The sequence below is a fragment of the Typopeltis vanoorti genome, chromosome 1 (genome assembly GCF_054136105.1).
Source record: "Typopeltis vanoorti isolate ZY-2024b chromosome 1, IOZ_Tvanoo_1.0, whole genome shotgun sequence".
NCBI lineage: Eukaryota > Metazoa > Arthropoda > Arachnida > Uropygi > Thelyphonidae > Typopeltis > Typopeltis vanoorti.
Genome location: NC_143549.1, coordinates 69,726,899 through 69,749,435, shown reverse-complemented (window position 1 = coordinate 69,749,435; position 22,537 = coordinate 69,726,899). Strand labels below are relative to the sequence as shown.

The following is a 22,537-nucleotide window of genomic DNA, read 5'->3' as shown; positions in this document are numbered from 1 at the left end:
GGCAAGGTATGATAGATACTGTGTGAATGTCGAATAGTTGTTCTTGACATGATGTTAGGGCCTCCCTCGATGAGTCTGTCGACTCCTTGGAGTTGCCCGGAACAATAATAATAATAATAATTATTGAAGAAAAAATGAAAGAGTTTGAGAACAGGAATCAAACCTTGGTGATGCACTGGCAAGCTTTGAAGAAAGTCCTGATTGATTCAGCTAGAGAGGCATGTGATGAAGTTGTCTGCAAGGATAGAAAAATTAGTACTCCATGGTGGACACAGGAAATTAAAGAGGCAGTGAAGGAAAAGTAGAAAGCATATCAAAAGTTCCTGGCAAATAATTCAGCTTGCACTCTTAGAGAATACAGAGACAAATGCAAGAATACTAAACACTGTGTAAATCTAGCTAAACAGAAGTCATGGGAGGACTTTGGCAAGAACATAGAAAATAAATATCAAGAAGGTCGTAAGATATTCTGGAGATTGTTGAAGAAGCTTCGGAATGGAGGAAAGAATGCTGTAAAAGGAGTTTGAGGTGATTAAGGTGACATGAAAATGGGAGAAAAAGATATCCCTGGAATATGGAGTAATTATTTCGAAAAATTGCTAAATGAAACAAGCAGTGATAGCACAGTGCTAAAAAACACTCAACTGACATACAGTCAGGAATACATATAAATACTTGAAGTAGAAAAAGCCATCAAAGGCTTGAAATGTGGAAAGGCAGCAGGAGTAGATGATATTCAACCAGAAATGCTGAAGTATGGTGGTATATAAGTCTTACACACACTGCACAGTTCAGAAAGCCTGGACAGAGGGACGAATTCCCAATGATAGGAGTAGAGCTCTAATAGTACCCATATATAAAACGGGAAATAAAACTGAATCTGAGAATTACAAAGGTATTTCCCTACTGAGTGTTCCTGGTAAGATATATGCAAGTATACTTGAGAAACGGTTGAGAGGAATTGTGAAGAAAAGCCTGGTGAAGAACAAGCCTGATTCAGGCCAAATAGGGGCTGTCAGGATCAGATCTTCACTTTACGATAAATAGTCAAGAAAGCATGGGAATATAACAAAGATCTGTATTTAAGTTTTGTCGATTTGGAAAAGGCATATGACAAGGTGCCAAGAGAAAAGCTATTCAATACACTACAGTTATATGGTGTCAATAGGGCATTATATCAACAATACTTAGTCTTTATTTGAGTTGTAAGTCAGCAGTTAGAATTGAAGGAAGTACAGGAAGATGGTTTCATGTTAAATCTGGTGTGAGACAAGGATGTACATTATCCCCTCTGTTATTCATTATCTATATGGATCACATTATGAAGGAAAGTGGTATTAAACATGATATCAAAATTGGAGATGTTAATGTCAGCTCTTTGCTTTATGTGGACGATGTCATACTTCTAAATAAATCCGCTACAAGTTTGCAAGATTCCCTGACTAAATTGAATAACTGTTGTAATAGATATAGTATGAAGGTCAGCATTAAAAAGACAAAGATAATGTCTTAAAGATAAAAAGACAAAGAATTGTTGAAAATGTCAACTGTGTTGTGAACGGGGAACCTGTGGAATAAGTAAAGTATTTCAGCTACTTAAGCACAATTTTTAGTGAAGATGGTAAATTAAATATGGAAATAGACAGCAGAATCAACAAAGCTGGTATGGTAGGAAACCAATTGAATAAATTCATATGGAATAAGAGAGAAATTAGTCAAAACACTAAATTTGTCATATGCACGATAGTGTTCAAACCAATTTTAACTTATCGATCTGAGAGCTGGGTCAGAAGTAAAACCCTTGACCAAAGACTAGAGATCGCAGATAGTCCTGAGAAAGATTAGAGGCATGAACAGATGGCATCAATGGCAATATTATATTAAAAACGAGGATATTAGGAAAGAACTTGACATTGTCGGTATCCATGAATGCATTAGCAGAGCCAATTTCAGGTGGTATGGCCACTTAAACAGAATGGGCGAGGAAAGTTTAGCAACACAAGTGTTCTCCTCTAGGTTGGCAGGAAAACGACTCAAAGGAAGACTAAGATATAGGTAGATTGATACGGTACAAAGTGCCTAAGACCAGTGCTTTCCAAACTTCTGGATGTCAGGGCCCCCCTTTGTAAAAAATTAAAATATTTCACGGCCCCCCTCAAAAAAATCGTAATAGAGAGATATATTATTATAATATTTATTGTATTTATATTCAATACAAAACACACACAGCGAATATTGGAAAAATAATGCATATATTATATTTTTTGCCTTTTACCGTTTGGTTCTGAAGATGATGTGGGCTGTTCTGGTAAAATATGAAATACTGTCTTTTTTTTTTTTTTTTTTTTTTTTGAGTCTGTTTCTGCTTCTTCTGATTGTTCGCGAGAATTTTTTTATATTTTTTATTATCCACTTATCCATCTCAGGGTTAAATTTTTTAACATAGAATAGATCAAATAATATCACCACTTACCGATACTGGCACACCACAGACTGATAACATGAAATTAGTGAATATTACCTGAATAAGGGAAACCATCAACCAGGAAAATTTTTCTCTTTTGTGACTTTTTCTCCCTTTACAGTAATTAAACCTAACGCAAAACAAACAGCAAAGGCAGGTTATTAAAACGTGCATATGATTGGTGCGGTATTAACAAAAGATCGCGCAACCGAAAGATAAAAGCATAGCTGACAATTGAGTTGAAATGCTAACTCTCTTCAACCGAATTCCGTATGTGAAACTGCCAAACATTCATTATATATATATATATATATATATATATATATATATTACTTAGTTTTAACACTTTTACGAATTTTAACACGTTCGGTTGAATTTTTTTGCTGCCTTGGGAAATCGAACTCGCACACATCTAATTAATAACAATAGTTTTTAGTTAGTATGAGGGAACATGTGATTCATTAATTAGTGTGTTTTTATACCAGTTGTATCTAATTGCATTATTTGTTGAGAAATATATTACACAGACTCCTCATACCTTATTCACTGACATAATAAAAGTACTTGTTTTTATTGCCTCTGCAGTATAGTGGCTGTTAGGGAGGATGTGTTGTTTACTACTGCAAGCGAGTTACTATCTCCCCACATGAACTTGTTCAAGCTTTTTTTCACGTGTCAATTATATGCAAAACTTTTATTGGTAACAGAAAACTAGCTCGAATGGCAGTGATAATATAAAAAGAGTTTTGATATGTATATAAAGTCAATATCAACAGTCTCTGATTACGAACGCATGATGAAAGGGACAGGAAGATTTGGAGCTTCCCTGGAGAGCATTCGGAGTAAATACAATTAACTACTGCTTTGTTGAAATGAAACATGAATAAGCAATATTCATTAAGCGCTGAAATACGCAGGAAGCAAAGTTTGTGAACCAACATGAATGTGTGAATTTTTCCATTAAAATATAAAAAATAACAAAAAAGAAATAATAAATAATAAAAGTTAAATACATTTCTTTTAAAATAAAAAAAACTACTTAGTCTTAAAACATTTTAAATTTGTTTTAATTATTTCACCCCCCCCCCCCTCAACAAAACCTACAGCCCGCCAAGGGGGCTGCGGCTCACAGTTTAGGAAGCGCTGCCTTAGACCAGTGCTTCCCAAACTTCTGGATGTCAGGGCCCCCTTTGCAAAAATTAAAATATTTCACGGCCCCCCTCGAAAAAAAATCGTAATAGAGAGATATATTATTATAATATTTATTGTATTTATATTCAGTACAAAACATACACAACGAATATTGCAAAAATCAAATGCATGTATTACATTTTTTGCCTCTTACCGGTTGGTTCTGAAGACGATGCGGGCTGTTCTGGAAAATATGAAATACTGTCATTTTTTTTTGAGTCTGTTTCTGCGTCTTTTGATTGTTCGCAGGATTTTTTTTTTTATTTTTTATCAGCCACTTATCCATCTGAGGGTTAAATTTTTTAACGTAGAATTGATCAAATAATATCACCACTTACCGATACTGGCGCACCACAGATTGATAACATGAAATTAGTGAATATTACCTGAATAAGGGAATCCCCAGACCAGGAACATTTTTCTCTTTTGTAATTTTTCTCCCTTTATGGTAATTAAGCCTAACGCAAAACAGACAGCAAAGGCAGGTTATTAAAACGTGCATATGATTGGTGCGGTATTAACAAAAGTTCGCGCAACCGAAAGATAAAAGCATAGCTGACAATTGAGTTGAAATGCTAACTCTCTTCAACCGAATTCCATACGTGAAACTGCCATAACATTCATTATATATATATATATATATTACTTCGTTTTAACACTTTTACGAATTTTAACACGTTCGGTTGAATTTTATTGCTGCCTTGGGAAATCGAACTTGCACACATCTAATTAATAACAATAGTTTTTAGTTAGATACTGTGTTTGCCCATGCAACATATGGTTTTGTTTCAGTCTATACAGCATAGTTTCTGTATGAGGGGACATGTGATTTATTAATTAGTGTGTTTTTATCCCAGTTGTCTCTAATTGCACTGTTTGTTGAGAAATGTTTTACACAGACCTCATACTTTATTCACTGGCATAATAAAAGTACTTGTTTTTATTGCCTCTGCAGTATAGTGACTATTAGGGAGGGGTGTTGTTTACCAATGCAAGCGAGTTACTATCTCTCCACATGAACTTGTTTAAGCTTTTTTTCATGTGTGAAGTATATGTGAAACTTTTATTGGTAACAGAAAACTAGCTCGGATGACAGTGATAATATAAAACGAGTTTTGATATGTATATAAAGTCAATATCAACAGTCCCTGATTACGAACGCCTGATAAAAGGGACAGGAAGATTTGGAGCTTCCGTGGAGAGCATTCAAAGTAAATACAATTAACCACTGTTTTGAAATGAGACATATGAATAAGCAATATTTACTAATATTCATTAAGCGCCGAAATACGCAGGAAGCAAAGTTTGTGAACCAACACCAATGTGTGAATTTTTCCATTAAAATATAAAAAATCGTGAAATAGAAATAATAAATAATAAGTTAAATACGTTTCTTTTAAAATTAAAAAAAATCTACTTAGTCTTAAAACATTTTAAATTTGTTTTCATTATTTCACGGCCCCCCTCAACAAAACCTATGGCCCCAAGGGGGCCGCGGCTCACAGTTTGGGAAGCGCTGCCTTAGACGATAGAAATATAAGATCTGATAATGTTGGAGTCTTGACAAGTAACAGACTGATTTGGAGCGAAATTGTAGATAGGAAGTTAGTAATGATGTAAATTTTTCATGTAGTACTATCATATCCTGTACACCCCTTGAGGGTAAATGTCTGGAATTTGATGATACTATAGCTACTTCCTCTTTTCCCTGATTGTCATTGCCTGAATAAAACATTTCTATTTGTCCTTTGAAAGATCTTGTCTGTTTTTATCATGGCTATAATGTTGATTTGGTACTTATCCAAATCTTCTACTAGTTCCATTTCCTTTCCATTGATACTTTTTATGTTGATAGTACTAAACTTGAACTCTGTTGATGTTGAGTTGGAACATGTTCTGGGATTTTTTCCAGTAGTTAACTTTTTGCTTTTCTCTGAGGTTTCCTAACGAAAACATCAGGAACCTTTTTTAATTGGGCAATTCCCCAGCTAGCATGAAATTCTGTCATCTTGTACCATCATTTTACATTGTGGTTTAAGCCAGTAAGAATATAATTTGGTTGGCTAAATCCAAAATTGCAGGCCCATCTTCTTTTGTTTACTATCCAGGTAGATACCTAACAGAGTGCATGATGAAAAAGTGAGGATTGGACATTAGGTCAGAAGCCTCAGTCAGTTTTTCTGCATTCCTTAAAGGGCTACATGGAGGTCTCCTCACAGTTATGCAGCTTTGACCATTAAGCACCCTGATATATGTCATAAAGTAGCAAAATGTTTTGGAGGCTGTTGAAAAACTTATAAGTGAGTATACTTTAAAAAAAATCCATTATTTGTATGTTATAAAACTGAATGTAGAGATGTTCTTGATTGCTGAAGGAATTCCTTTGTCACTGCTTATCTTTTTCCAGGACATTGCTTGAAAATATTCAGGAGGAATGCAATCATATCAGAAACATGAAATGTTTTGAGGCATCTATAGTAGATAATATGCAACCAGAAATGCTCTGCTGTGGAGATGTAAAATTTAAAGCAGCTACTCTTCATACCTGTTCAGAAGTTTAAATTTTGCTTGTAATGAATTGCCATTAATATGATCCACAAGTGCAAATTTTTAATTGACAAGCAAAGAAAAATCAGAAGAGTATTTTCAGTTTTTCAGTTTAATTTTTAATTTTATTTACATAATGATTTTGTAGCATATTTTTCATATTTGATAAGTAACTTTTTTTTTATTTTTTTTACCTTACTTAGCACGCATATTAGGATATGCCAACCATTACCAGTTATGTTGATTATTACTTTATTTTTTGTTTCAATTTTTTTTGTTCGTTATTTATTGGAATGGAATATGACCAATATGATACAAGCATCATTTTATCTTAAGGTAACACACTCAGGTACTGCAACCTAACCAGATATAAAATGGTAATCTAAAATAGATGTGTAGCAAACAGTGGTACTTCTATTGTAATATGGATATTTTTAAAACTTCTTAGCTAATGGATGATTTTCATTGTTCAATGTGATGCCACCACTTTGTTTGCTAAGAAGCTAAAGGAGATAAATTTTCAAAAAGAGCTCCAGCCTAATCCTTCCACTTTCAGTATTAGTTTATATAGGGTAAGCATTATGTCTCTAGACAATTTTTTGTGTTATCATAAAGGTCTTATTGCAAGATGTATGATATACACAGACATGTACACAATATGTACTAATAATGTCAATCAGTAGTTAGAAAATTAAAGAACTGAAAATAATTCAATGTTCAGTATAAATAATTGTTACATACTATTACTGCTGTTATTTAAAACACATAATGTGCTTAAACTTAATTCATTAATGTTCTCTACAAAATAATCATTTCATTACATTTTGAATCATTAATTACATCTTGTAGTTTCAGCTGGCTGCTAAAATGGTCTTGACCTTAATTATTCTAGGGTTATTATTATTATTATTTGACATCTCCAGGGAGTCCTAAGATTCATCGAGGGAGGACACCTACTTTACATCTCTCTATCTCCACCACTCAACCTCATCCACAAACTGCCTTATCTACACCAATGCCATCTACTGTCCACCATCACCACTATTATTTTCACAGACAATCGTAAATATCCATGCCCATGGCGGGATTTGTACCCGCAGCCTTTTGGCTGGAGCGCAGATACGCTAATCACCCGGCCATTAACTGAATTTATTTACAGGATAGCATTTGCAGTAAGTAATCTCATAGATTTATGCTACCAACTGTTATTTTGTAATAGGGATTTGACATCCTCATTAAGATAGCAATACAACTAAATGTAGATAAATTTAATGAAGAATAAATTATTTAAATAAGAGAATACAGCTGAAACCATTATGAAGAATTTAAAAATATTATAGGAAATTTTTATCAGTATTGTTTATTAAGAAATATGTTGAATAAGAAATGCAGTGGATGTTTGATATGAGCAAGAATAAATTTTTTTTTCAAAGATTGAACTAGTTTTTTTTTTGTTTGTTTGTCATTTGCAGTATGTTTACTTTGTTTCAGTATGGATTATATGCGGATTTATTGCTAATTTATTTTATATGCATAATTCGTTTTTAAAATTATGTGTAAATATGCTACTAAAAATTGCATTGCATATTTTATATAATTGTAATTAAATGTGTTTCTAGGATATCTTTGCGGTCACATGAAAAAGCTGCTATGACACAAACTGACCTCATCAAAAAAGAGAAGCAGAATATTGTCAATAAGCAGCAGAGCAAGAATAAGGAATACTTGAAACCTGTATTATCCAAAAAAAAGAAGAAAAGGAAAAAGTATGTTTCTGTATACTAATGAAAACTACTACTAAGTCTTCCCTTTTTTAATATATTGTATTTATAAAATTAAAAAAAAAATATAAAAAAAAGCACCTCCATAGTGCAATTGGAAGAACGACAATACATTGCACTCTTCAATTGAAGAAAAGGACTAAATTTGATTCCCGTCATGAAGAGAGGAATCTTTATGATTTTGTTCATCTGGTTCCAATCCATTAAATGTGTGCAAAGGTAGCAGTAGAATATCATGAGAAAAATGAAAATGAATTTATTGAGTTGTTGCAGGACAACTTCCTACATGTATAAGCACTAGTGAAGCATAAAGATCTGCAAGTTGTCCAATTGTGTCATGCAGACTGCAGACAAGAATATAGAAAAGAACATGCAGGTAGATTATTATGTCTGTACATGAATACTAGCTGTATCAGAAACAAAGGGGTAGAATTTGTTGCCTTGGTCAACAGGTTGGGACTTCAGATTGTAGGCATTAGTGAGACCTGGCTATCAGAATCAGACTTAATAACTAGTATTGAGTGTAAAGGATACAGTATTTTTAGGAAGGATAAGAGAGGAGCAGGAGGGGGGGAATGCTGCTAATGATATCGGATGACTTGAATCCAGTTAGAGTTGAGACCTATGATCGTAGTACTACTACTACTAATAGTATTTCATCTGGCAGTGAATTTGAAGCCATCTGGTATGAGGTGTTGTAACAAACCTGGTGGATCGGTTGCTAGTGATGAAGAAATGCATCACCAAATAGAAAAGAGTAATCATAATGGGAGACTTTAATTATCCAAATATTGATTGGGTAGCAGTAGAATCTCATGAGAAGAATGAAAATGCATTTATTGAGCTGTTGTGGGACAACTTCCTCAAGCATCATGTGACAGAAGAAAATCGAGATCAAAGAGTGTTAAATTTGATTATAGTATCAGAGGGCGTTTCAGTTAAAGACGTAACTATTCTGCCTCCTGTTGGTGACAGTGATCATGCGGTATTTACTTGGGAAGTGACTACGTTTATGAACCTTCCATTCAGAAAAGGTTACATGCTGAACTACAAAGCAGAAATTATGATCAACTGAGGAGTATACTGAGTTCAGTGGAATGGGATCACCTGCTGGATGGGAAGAATATCGACAGTGCACGTGGAAGCATTTAAACAGTTCTTAAATGATAGCTGGAATAGTCACAACTGTTGTACAGAAAGCAAAGTCTGAGTATAAAAAGAAACTGGCTCTGAGTGCTAATGACAACCCACAAGAATTCTGTCGATATGCTGCAAGTAAAAGAAAGAATGAATATGAAAGAATAACTCTTCTAAATGCAGATGGCATGAGGGTTATAGATGCAGAAGAGGTTGTTCAACTAATGAGTGCCCATTGTGTTAAAAGCTCTCAACCTGACATTGAACTCACTGCTACCTCTTCACTGGGGATGAAGAAACTTGTGTGTATGAGGATGAGGTATTAGAGGTATCTTATTCAGTGTTGCACAAACTGAATAAGAATTCAGCAATAGGTACTGATGGGATATCAGCACAGGTGCTAAAAGAGTGTTCAGCTGAACTGTATTCCTTTAACCAGGCTATATAATTTGAGTTTCAGAACAAGGTTGGGGCAAAGACTGATGTATCCAACTATTGATATATCAGTATCTCAGGAGTGGTGGTGAAGATTTTGGAAAAGTTGATTAAGGCTTGCATTCAGAAATGGGTTGACAGTGAATTTCTACTTTGCAATGAGCAACATTGGTTTACTAAGGGGAAGGTCATGTTTGAGCAACTTGCTCACATTCTATAATAATGTCAGCATTGAACTTGACAAGGGGACTCGATATATCATGATACTTTCAGATTTTGCTACGACTTTTGACAGCATACAGCATGGTAGACTGTTGCATAAATGGGAAAATATGGGTTTGGGTTATAGAATATTAGTGTGGATAAGAGGATGGCTGACTGACAGATATCAAAAATTGGTCTATGGGGAATGTGAGTCCTCAAGATTTAATGTAACCAGGGGGATACCACAAGAATCAGTACTTGGTCCACTGTTATTTAATCCAAACATTAATGATATTCAGAAGGATTTGACAAGTGACATACAGCTATTTTCTGATGATGCAAAGATAGGTAAGATAATCAGGAATGCTGCTGATATGCAGTACTTGCAGAATGATTTGAATAGGCTTGAATTGTGGGTATAGGAAAATGGATGTCAGTTCAATGTCAGTATGTAAAGTCATTCCCTTTGGCATGATTAGATTATCCAATGTTGTATTATATTGTGGAATTATGCTAGCTGAAACTGATGAGGCTAGGGATCTTGGAGTGTTAGTAGATTGAAGTTGAAGGTCAGGGCCGTGTAACAGATTACATTCACTTGTAAAGATATGGATGTCATTTTGCCTCTTTACAAGGAAATCAGGAGACAGGTCTTGTCTCCTGGTCTATATTGTCTGTATTGCTATCCCAAACATCAGTTCATACTTTACACACACAAAACAGATGAAACTCAAAAAACAACAACTTATTACAAGTAGCAGCGTTCGATTGGATTGGTTGATACAATAACTAATCATAGCTGCTAATTTCTAGGTGCTATTGTCTCAGTACACACCCTGTCTCACCTTCTGGGTGGTGGATAAAACCACTGGAATGCTAAGAATTTGACCCACTGCACAATCTGTATGTCTGTTCAAAGGACTCAAAGGTATCTATATTTGTGACTGCAACTGCACACCTTGCTATTAATGTGAATGGGATGCAATGTTTGCACTTCGAAAAATGTCTTCTTCATGAAGCATTAGTATGTTGTTTAATTTTAGGAATTATACAAAACCAGGAAACAATTAGAGGAATGTTTAACAGGAATAAATGCAATAATATAATATTGGTGATACTGCTATTCTGTGGATTAGCACCACACATACACACACACACAGAGAGAGAGAGAGAGCATTTAAAAAAACATGTGCATTAAATACTTTGTTAATCATAGCATCCTATATGCCCCTTGAGTATTCATATCAGGAAACTGATAAGTATCCCATTAATATCCCATTCACATTAATAGCACACCTTGCTATTCTGTGGATTAGCACCACACACACACACACACACACACACACACACACACACACACACACACACACACACACACACACACACACACACACACACACACACACACACACACACACACACACAGAGAGAGAGAGAGAGCATTTAAAAAAACATGTGCATTAAATACTATGTTAATCATAGCATCCTATATGCCCCTTGAGTATTCATATCAGGAAACTGATAAGTATCCCATGTCCATCCATTCCTGTGATGCTTTCATAAAAATGCTATGAATAGTTCTGATCTTTTTCTGCTTGACAGGATGGCTGTAGACCATTCACAATTTTATAATAAAATATCCTTAAAATATACATTAATTACTTCATTATGTATTTTATAATTCAGTAGTCTGCCCATCTTGCACGGATGTTCTGCTTGTTGCAGTTGACAGTTTTTTTGTAGAGGAGATCTTCAAATCTTCACTAAAACATCACTGAGATTGTTTTGATTCAGGTTGAACAGTTTGATTTGCTATTTTACATAGATTAAAGTTATGCATGCATATATATATATATATATGTGTGTGTGTGTGTGTGTGTGAAAAGTTTTTTACCTTGGGTATAATATATGTTGAAGATACCAATTAATTTTATAATCTTGGTTTTAATCCTTTTTCCCCAAGTAAGCAAACAGGCAAGTAAGTCAAGTTTGCACCTGAACGTAAGTTCTGATCACTTCCCTTAGTATTTCCCATAATTGTAAAACACATCTCCTAGGAGATGTATGATGTTATACATTATGGGTGGGGGTCACTACCCAGACTGGTTTCAACCTTTATTGTGGTCTCCTCAGTGAGTAGGCAGACTCTGAAATGCCAAAGTTTAAGTAATACAGAGCTTATCAATTTTACCTATGCAAGTTTCCACAAGGTGCTTTGACCTTATTAATTATGACTCTTAATTACTTGGGAAAAAGGATTAAAAACCAAGGTTATAAAATTACTTGGTATCTTCAACATATATTATACCCAAGGTAAAAAACTTTTCACATCTTTCTCTCATCCGGAGATTCTTAATAAGGTCAAAGCACCTTGTGGAAACTTGCATAGGTAAAATTGATAAGCTCTGTATTACTTAAACCTTGGCATTTCAGGGTCTGCCTACTCACTGATGAGAGCTCAATAAAGGTTGAAACTGGTCTGGGTAGTGATCCCCACCCATAATGTATAACATCATACATCTCCTAGGAGATGTGTTTTACATTTATGGGAAATACTAAGGAAAGGGATCAGAACTTAATCCATCTTTACCACGAGTTGCTTTGGTGTTGCACCACCACCATAAGTCTTGAACCACGTTCAGGTGCAAACTTGACTTACTTGTATGTTTGCTTACTTGGGAAAAAGGATTAAAACCAAGGTTATAAAATTACTCGGTATCTTCAATATATATATATATATATATATATATATATATATATATATATATATATGAGACCATATGATGATATGATATATCCTTTCCTAAAAATTCCTGATGTTGTTCAAAAGAGAGTAGTTTGGCTAATTGATAACTCTTCTCCCTCTGAAACTCTGCAGTCACTGTTTCACAGTTTGGTTTCCAGATTGTTCTTTATTACAGATATCAAACTATGCCCAGTAGTAACACAGCCAAACAAACCCACCCAACTTCTGTTTAATATTCAGCTGGTAACAGTTGGAAGAATAAGAATGGCCTCCCTCAAAGCAGTGTTCTCACCCCGATGCTTTTTAACATCTATATACAAATGACCAGCCTCTCCCCAAAGATACAAAAAATTTTATCTACGCTGATGATCATGCCATTGCCACTCAGACAGATCATTTTGAGAGTGTAGAGCAAAAGCTCTCTAAAGCTCTGATTGAACTTAGCCATTACTATAGTGAAAACCAGTTAAAACCTAATCCCCTAAAAACCCAAGGCTGCGCTTTCCATTTAAAGAATAAACGGGCAACAAGGAAACTACAAATAACTTGGGAGAGCACTCACTTAGATCATTGTCCAACTAAATATTTAGGGATAACTTTAGACCATGCTCTCACTTATGAAAGACATTGTATAAATACAAAACATAAAGTAACTACAAGGAATAATATATTCTGGAAACTATCTGGCACTACCTGGGGAACACAAGTTCGAACAATAAGGACCACTACCTTGGCTCTGTGTTACTCAGCTGCAGAATACGTGTGCCCTGTATGGTATAGATCCTGCCATTCTAAGCAGGTGGATGTTGCCTTAAATGAGATATCTAGATTCATTACTTGTTGTTTGAGACTGACATGTCATGAAAAAATCTATTGTTTAGCTAGCATAGCACCTCCAGATATTAGACGTGAGATGCCAGCTAGAAATGAGAGGCTGAAGGCATCCATGTCTACAGACCATCCTCTATTTGAATATCAACCTGCCCATCAATGATTAAAATCCAGCAAATGCTTTCTTCATACCACCGAAAGCCTTACTGAACCACTCCAAAAGTCTAGACTAGTTTCATGGAAGACAAGAAACAATTACCTTACAGATTGCGTTGTACCATCTGAAAGTCTTCCACCAGGCCAGCAGAGAAAACTGGACTATCTAGAAAGCTTTAAATAGGCTGTAATGTGGTGTTGGAAGATCCAAGGATAATGTAAAAAAGTGGGGATTCTCATGTGAATCATCCTATGTGAATGTGGGTAGGAGCAAACTATGGCTCACCTCTTGAATTGTAGGTTATGTCCAGGGAAGGCTCGTGCATAGGCACTGTGGAACTGTAGCACCCCCAATTTTTCTCGATGTATGAATATATTTATTAATTTATTTATATTTGCCTATAATATTTAATTTTATCATCAACAATCCTATACAATTCTCTTATTTTGTATAAAAAATAATAAAAATCCATCTCGTAGCACTTAAGAGGGCGAAGGACGCTAGTAGCACTGTGTTTACTACAGTGTCATATTGCTAGTATTTGCTACGTATGCAAGCATATGCACATCATAGTGAGATGTGAGCTATTAGCATAGTGCGGCACTCCGTCGCGCAGTTCCACTGTTGTTTATATACAGTTTTCGCCAGTAGTAGTGTTTGCAGTGCTTGTCGTGTTTACTTCGTCTCTTTAAATATTTAGACATTACAATTAAAGACATAACATTTGTTATGGTTATGATAATGGATTTTATTTTTAAGTAATTTTGAATTATACCAAACTATGATTTTATCGATAATAAACAATATTATTTCATGTTTAATTTTTTTAAAAATTTTTTATCATAATTTTGATATTTTATCCAAACACATATACACCGTACTTACAGTGTGTATGTATATTTCGAAAGTTGCAGCACCTCCATTATTTCAAGCCACGAGCCGCCACTGGTTATGCCACTGTTAATTTTGAATTATACCAAACTATGATTTTATCGATAATAAACAATATTATTTCATGTTTAATTTTTTTAAAAATTTTTTATCATAATTTTGATATTTTATCCAAACACATATACACCGTACTTACAGTGTGTATGTATATTTCGAAAGTTGCAGCACCTCCATTATTTCAAGCCACGAGCCGCCACTGGTTATGTCCCTTTAGTTGTACAATGAACGATTTGATTAATGCAATACCTAATGCTTGTGACCTGGCCAAATTCTGGGCAGCAAAAATTTAATGGGCCTTCTAGATACTTTTTTACAGAGTGCATTTATGATGTAAATTGTGTTGTTTTTCTTTTCTTTTTAATTCCATTATATAATCAATTATTTTTAGTAAATTTATGTGTATTTGAATTGTGTTGCTTCTGACATGAATAAAGTAAAAGCTGGTAACTCAACAAACTCACTCTTTCATTCCATCTATCTCTATTCTCTGGAACAGCCTTCCCCCATAAATTATTTTCCAAAAGACTACAACCTTCAGCTCTTCAAAAAGAACACTGCATTATCCTCTCCCACACACGTTATCACATTGCTATAGGTGCAACCTCGTGTGAAAATGTTATATAGATATATGTAAAAAGATGGTATAAATTTATTGAAAATTGGCAACATATATTTCATCAGAACTTCTTTTTATAAAATAATAGGTGCCAGTACTCATTCTTTGCTAGCAAGAAAAATTTAAAATTACAATATGAAAATCATCTTCCTAACATGGATTTTAGGCCAAGTGGCCTGTTCTGGTCTCATGCCATCTCTTTCTTGGTCTTCCGATTCTTCTTTTTCCACTTATTTCGTATCTGTATAATATTTTTGGTAGTCTGCTGTTGTCCAATATGAAAATAAAACTAAATAAAAAAATTTACTATTTTTACTTCAGTGTGGTAATGTTTTAGAAATGAGAACAAATTTAGTATATTGGTAGTTTTTCCCCACTTGGTTAGACTATAATAAATTTAGTTTAATCCTTTATCCAAGTGTAAGTAAACAAAGTTTGCGCCTGAAGTATCTTCAGGACTGAGGGGAAGGGCCACTATCCAGACCGGTTTCCACCTTTATTGAGGTCTCGTTAATGGAAACCAGACCCAGAGATGGTGATACTAAGGTGAACGTAATGGAGAAGTCATATTTACCTATACGAGTTTACCTTTACATATTTACTTATACCTTTTGGCAACTCGTATAGGTAAATATGACTTCTCCATTACTTCCACCGTAGTATCAGCACCTCTGAGTCTGGCTCCCACTAATGAGACCTCAATAAAGGTCGAAACCGGTCTGGGTAGTTGCCCTTCCCTTAATGCATAACATTAGACATGTTCGAAAGGAGATGTGCTTGGCATTATGGTAGATACGAAGATAAGTGAAGAGCTTAGTCCACTTTTACCACGAGTTGTCTCAGTCCTGAAGATACTTCAGGTGCAAACTTTATATGCTTACATTTGGATAAAGGATTAAACTAAATTTAGTATATAACACTCAGTTAATTAAGCATGCATTTAATGTACAAGTATATAAAAAATGGGCAAAATGTATACGATTGTTTGAATAAAAACTTTATATAAAATATATTAAAAAAAAGTTTTATATAGCAAATATCTTAATAATAGATGTAGTGAAAAATATAAATTTCATGAAATAACTAAGCTATTTGCTTTGCATGCCAAACATCACTGTTAATTAAGGTGCCATTACACTATACTCAGGCATACCATCTTGCTCCATCACCACAAACATTATTTCATACTGAAAATAACAGTACATCTATGTGGAACAAACAAAGAAATTTAGACAGGTAATATCAAACAGTTATTCATTTCTGATATTTGATAAGGATGAGAATATTTCATACTTTCATGATTGTATAATAAAGCCTCTGAATTCTCCTTGAACATATGTTCATATTTAAAATTGCTTCTATGAATTAAACAAGTTTAAGTTAAGGGATATTACATCTCATATTGTTTCTTAGCCAAATAAGAAACTCAGAGTTTCATGCCGAATATAGAAACTATATAAAGTTCGGTGATTCCAAGCGTAAGCAGTCACTGATCCAATTCATTCTGTTATCCAATCCCATCATCATCAAATTCCTGACATGTACCCTCAAGGGGTGTACAGGATATGATAGTACTACATGAAAAATTTACGTCATTACTAACTTCCTGTCTACAATTTTCCTCCAAATTAGTCTGTTACTTGTCAAGACTCTAACATTATCAGATCTTATATTTCTATTGTCTAAGGCACTTTGTGCCATATCAATCCACCTTTATCTTGGTCTTCCTCTGGGGCGTTTTCCTGCCAACCTTGGCAGAGAACACTTGTTTTGCTAATCTTTCCTCGCCCATTCTGTTTAAGTGACCATACCTACTGAGATTAGCTCAGCTAACTCATTCCTGGATGCTGACAATGTCAAGTTCTTTCCTAATATCCTCGTTTTTATTATGATATTGCCATTGATGCCATCTGTTCACGCCTCTAATCTTTCTCAGGACTCTCATATCTGTGGCCTCTAGTCTTTGGTCAAGTGTTTTACTTCTGACCCAGCTCTCAGATCCATAAGTTAAAATTGGTTTGAACACTGTCTTGTATACAGCTAATTTAATGTTCTGACTAATTTCTGTCTTACTCTATATGAATTTATTCAATTGACTTCCTATCATACCAGCTTTGTTGATTCTGTTGTCTATTTCCATATTTAATTTACCATCTTCACGAAAAATCGTGCCTAAGTAGCTGAAATGTTTTACTTGTTCCACAGGGTCCCCATTCACAACACAACATTTTCAACAATTCTACCTATTTTCATTGTCTTTGTCTTTTTAATGCTGACCTTCATACCATATCTATTACAACAGATATTCCATTTAGTCAGGGAATCTTGCAGACTTGTAGCAGATTTATTTAGAAGTATAACAGCGTCCACATAAAGAAAGAGCTGAGATTACCACCTCCAATTTTGATATCAGGTCCAATACCACTTTCCTTCATGTGATCCATATCGATAATGAATAGCAGAGGGGAAAATGTATATCCTTGTCTGACACCAGATTTAACATTAAACCATCTTCCTCTACTTCCTTCACTTCTAACTGTTGACTTACAATGCAAATAAAGACTAAGTATTGCTTGAATAGCTTCTCTCTTGGCACCTTGTCATATGCCTTTTCCAGATCGACAGAACTTAAATACAGATCTTTGTTATATTCCCATGCTTAACTATTTGTTGTAAAGTAAAGATCTGATCCTGACAGCCTCTATTTGGCCTGAATCCAGCTTGTTCTTCATCAAGCTTTTCTTCCCCAATTCTTCTCAACCGTTTCTCAAGTATTCTTGCATAGATCTAGCCAGGAACACTCAGAAGGGAAATACCTCTGTAATTCTGACATTCAGTTTTATTTCCCTTTTAATCATCGGGAATTTGTCCCTCTCTCTCGCTGTCCATGCTTTCTGAACTATGCAGTGCAGCTACTGTAAGACTTTTATACCACCATACTTCAGCATTTCTGGTCAAATATCATGTACTCCTGCTGCCTTTCCACATATCAAGCCTTTGATGGCTTTTTCTCCTTCATGTATGGATATGTATTCCTGACCGTATGCCTGTTGAGTGTTTTTTACCACTGTGCCATCACTGCTTGGTTCATTTAGCGATTTTTCAAAGTAATTACTTCAAGGATATCTTTTTCTCCCGTTTTCATGTCACCTTTATCATTTCTAACTCCTTTTACAGCACTCTTTCCTCCATTTCTAAGCTTCTTCAACAACCTCCAGATTATCTTACCACCTTCTTGATATTTATTTTCTATGTTCTTGCCAAAGTCCTCCCATGACTTTTGTTTAGCTAGTTTTACACAATGTTTCGCTTTCTTACATTTGTCTCTGTATTCTCTAAGGGCAAAAGCTGACTTATTTGCCAGGAACTTTTGATTAGCTTTTTTTTTTCCTTCATTGCCTCTTTAACTTCCTGTGTCCACCATGGAGTTCTGATTTTTCTATCCTGCAGAAAACCTCACCATATGCCTCTCTGGCTGAATCAATCAGTGTTTTCTTCATGCTTGCCACTGAATCTACAAGGTTTGGTTCCTGTTCTCAATCTCTTTCATTTTTTCTTGAATAATGTTCACATATTTTAGTCTACAGTTCACATCTAAGAGCTGCTCAACTTTCATTCCCTTTAAAACTTTCTTACATGTTGTTCTTTTCAATATGAAATTCAATTTTATCCTGCTCAAGGCTAAATAGTGATCACTTCCAATTTCAGATCCTCTGTACACTGTAGTGTCCTGCACCAGGAAGAAAACATCACTATCAACAATAACATAGTCAATGAGACTTTTCTTATTCCTTGTCTCTTCTCTCCATGTGAATTTGTGCACATTTTTATGTTAGAACATGGTGTTAGTAATAACCAGTCCACATCCTGAGCAGAAATCCAACAGATGTTTGCCATTATTATTAGCTTGGTGTCCTTGGTGTGATGATTAGGGCCTTCAGAGTCTGCCCATATAATAATAATAGATCATTTTACTTATTAAAATTATTTTATTTTTTTACATTCTATTGAGAATAAGTGCAGTCTGTATGATCATCCATTCTAACTTTGTAAACATATTGTGTTATTAACTACTGACTTATGTTTTTTTTTTATATATTATTATGAAAGAATAGTATAAATATTCTTTGTCAAGAATCAATAACATATAAGATAACATTATTTTAGGCATCCATGTGAAATATGTGGAAAATACCTTTCAACTCGTGGGAGATTAGAATGCCATTACTTTATTCACAAAGGAGAAAAGCCTTTCAAATGTACATTTTGTGATAAGCGATATTCATCAAAAACTAGTTTAGGTGCTCACATGGTAAGCAGATTTTTTATATCCAGTAATTATGTCATGTATTTTTCTTAAGTATGCTGCTGATACATGAAATTCCATGGAACATTAGAAAATAAGAATTGATTAATCGGTTACTTGTAAGCTTCACTGACACTATTATCCTAACATTAAACGTGATATCAGTGCATTTATTTACGCATAATTTATTATGATAGGATATCCTAGATGTTTGGAGTAATAACACATCTAGGATATCCTTTAACAGTGACAGAACTGTAGTAGAAATGTTTCAAAAGAAATGCAAACAGAAACGCATTATTTCTTCAGGTAGAAAAAGCCATCAAAAACTTGATGTGAAAAGGCAACTGGTTAGGTGATAATCAGCCAGTAATGCATAAATATAGAGATATACAGATTTTGCGGTGGCTAATTTGCATAATTTAGAAGGCCCATTCTAAAGGTTGAATTCCAGATGATTGGAATAGAGCGCTGATAGTTCCCATCTATAAAAAAGGAAATAAAGCTGACTGTGAACATTACAGAGGAATTTCTTTACTAATTGTTCCTGCTCAGATTTATGCCAGCATACTTGAAATATCTGAATTGTGTAAGAGAAATTTGGAGAATATGCAGCTGGGTTCAGACCAAATAGAGATTATGAGATCAGATTTTCACTTTACAACAGATAGTTTAGAAATCATGAGAATATGAGAAGTCTGTACTTATGTTTTAAAGTTCTGGAAAAGGCATATGACAAAAAGAAAAGTTTTCAAAATACTACAGTTATATGGGTAAATGGAACATTATATAGAGCAGTACATAATCTATACTTAAGCAGTAAGTCAGCAGTTAGAATCGATGGAAATACAAGAAGATGGTTTGAAGTAAAATGAGATGTAAGACAAGTATGCACATTATCTCCAGTCTTATTCATCATCCATATGGACCATATTATAAAAGAAAGTGGCATTAAACCTGATATTAAAATTGGAGATACCAAACTTAGCCCTTTGCTTTATGCCGATGTTATACTCCTAAATACATCCAATGCAAGTCTCCAGGTTTCTCTAACAAAATTACATAACAGATATAATAAATTTGGCATGAAAATTAGCAACAAAAAAATCAAAACTATTAATAGGCAAGGAAAATAGAAAACTTCATCTGCATTCTCAATGGAGAACCTATAGAGCAAGTAAAAATTTCAGCTATTTAGGCACAGTTTGTAGTGAAGATTTAAATTAAATATGGAAATTGGCAACAGAATAAGCAAAGCTGGAATGGTGAGCCAGTTGAATAAATTTATATGAAATAAGACAGAAGTTAGCCAAAAACCAAACTAGCAGTATACAAAGTAGTGTTCAAACCAATTTTAAGTTATGGATCTGACAGCTGGGTTAGAAATAAAGCACTTGATCAAAGACTAGAGACCACGGATGTGAGACAAAAATTAGGAGAGTGAACAAACGGTAGAATTATATTAAAAATGATTATATTAGAAAGGAACTTGACATTGTTAGCATTCAGGAATGTGAGAACCAAGCTAATCTAAGGTGGCATGGCCACTTAAACAGAATGGGAGAGGAAAGGTTAGCGAAACAGGTGTTTGATGCCAAGGTGTCAGGAAAGAGACCTAGAGAAAGACCACGATCTAGGTGAATTGATCAGTCAGAAGTGCCTTAGAAGAACAAAATGTTAGATATGACAACAATGGAGTGTTGACAAGTAATAGACTAACTTGTAGGAAAATTGTTGATAGGAGATTAATAATAATGTAAATTTAATCATATAGTGCTGTCATAGTAATTGGAACATCTCGTGAGGTTAAATATCAGGAAATTGATGATAGTTGACAATCACTTCTCAGGAATCATATAAAGAACAGTATACAAAGAACATGAACACAAAAGTACAACATAAAGTTATGACAGCTGGCTACTGATATTAGTAAGCACTGTAAATTAAGGAAATGCTGTATATCCAGTATGTGGATAACTCTGGAAATGGAGAAAAACAGCAGGTTTTTTTTTTTTTTAATGTGACAAGTTTAAATTAATTCTTCAAACATAAAGTAAAGATGCTAAAACTTACACGGGCTTTAATTCCTTTTACTTACTTATGAAAACGTGTGTTAGTTGCCTAATTTTGATGTATTTAAAAGAAAAGTAATCATCCGGTTAAATCTGTGATATGCATGGCCATAAAAGCAAATGAAATTTCTTCCATTACTATATCTTCACAAAGAATTGGGGGGGGGGGGATTTTCTGTATACAAAGACTGCTATCATCATGCCACTCAGTGTTATGTACACAGCATTTGCAAATAATGTTGACCTCATTATTGTATTAATATTATCCTTATCAATATGCTCAGTATCAATGTACTACCATAAAAAAAAGACCATAAATGGTCATTTTTTTATAGGAAGCACAAGGCATTCAAAGTAACTTAAATTCATGTTTTAGGGTGTAAAATATCTGAAACCCAATGAGTGGGTACTTTGCATGCAAGCTTGTTTCACCATCCTTTTTTCATCCTTAACCAGAATTAGGTATCATTACAAATGAAATTTAAAAAAAAATAAAATAAAACTTCAAATCCTATTTCTCTGATTCCTCCAAAACAGTTACTCATAGTTATTAAAAAAAATTCTGACAAACATTCCATACAAGCTCAGAAATTAATTACAAAGGCACTACTGCTTCCTACACTGGCAACATGTCTAGACAGATAGTCCAGTTGTTAAAATACATCAGTGTCAGAACAGCTTACACATCATTTAAAATTACAAAGTTTCCTGCATTCCCATAAAGACAATGTTCGATTTTATAAACATCCTACAGTATACAAGATCTCTTGTTCCTGCAGAAAGGTGTATGTAGATCAAATGAATACATTCAGCATTGCCACACTTACCATCCATTCTGGCAATCCATATACCCTCATTTGTCACCTACAAAGCAGAAAAATATCCTTTTCAATTCCCTACTCACACGACCTAATGTCCACTTTCCAGGGATGACCTCTCATTATTCTATGCAATAATTCTCCTCTAATCTGATACTGTTCTCACCAACTTATACCTCTCAATCATATACCCCCCCCCTCCTATCTGCCAAGCTCTGAAGACCACATTTCCTCAACCTGTCCTCGTATTCCACTATTCCAGCGGCCTGACAGCTTTATTT

The 22,537-nt window shown here is 34.5% G+C and overlaps 1 protein-coding gene across 4 annotated transcripts in view; it reads left to right on the top strand.

Moving 5' to 3' along the window:
• The window catches only part of LOC150110071 (uncharacterized), a 184,083-nt gene that overhangs the window by 148,433 nt on the left and 13,113 nt on the right, over positions 1-22,537 (top strand). For 3 of the 4 annotated variants that reach the window (XM_090391106.1, XM_090391090.1, XM_090391098.1), the window contains 2 exons: positions 7,822-7,968; positions 19,228-19,372. In XM_090391106.1, the coding sequence (XP_090247232.1) occupies positions 7,822-7,968; positions 19,228-19,372 (292 nt within the window). Of the gene's footprint in view, positions 1-7,153; positions 7,375-7,821; positions 7,969-19,227; positions 19,373-22,537 lie in introns of those variants that run through there. The other variant, XM_090391114.1, reaches the window with a different exon arrangement.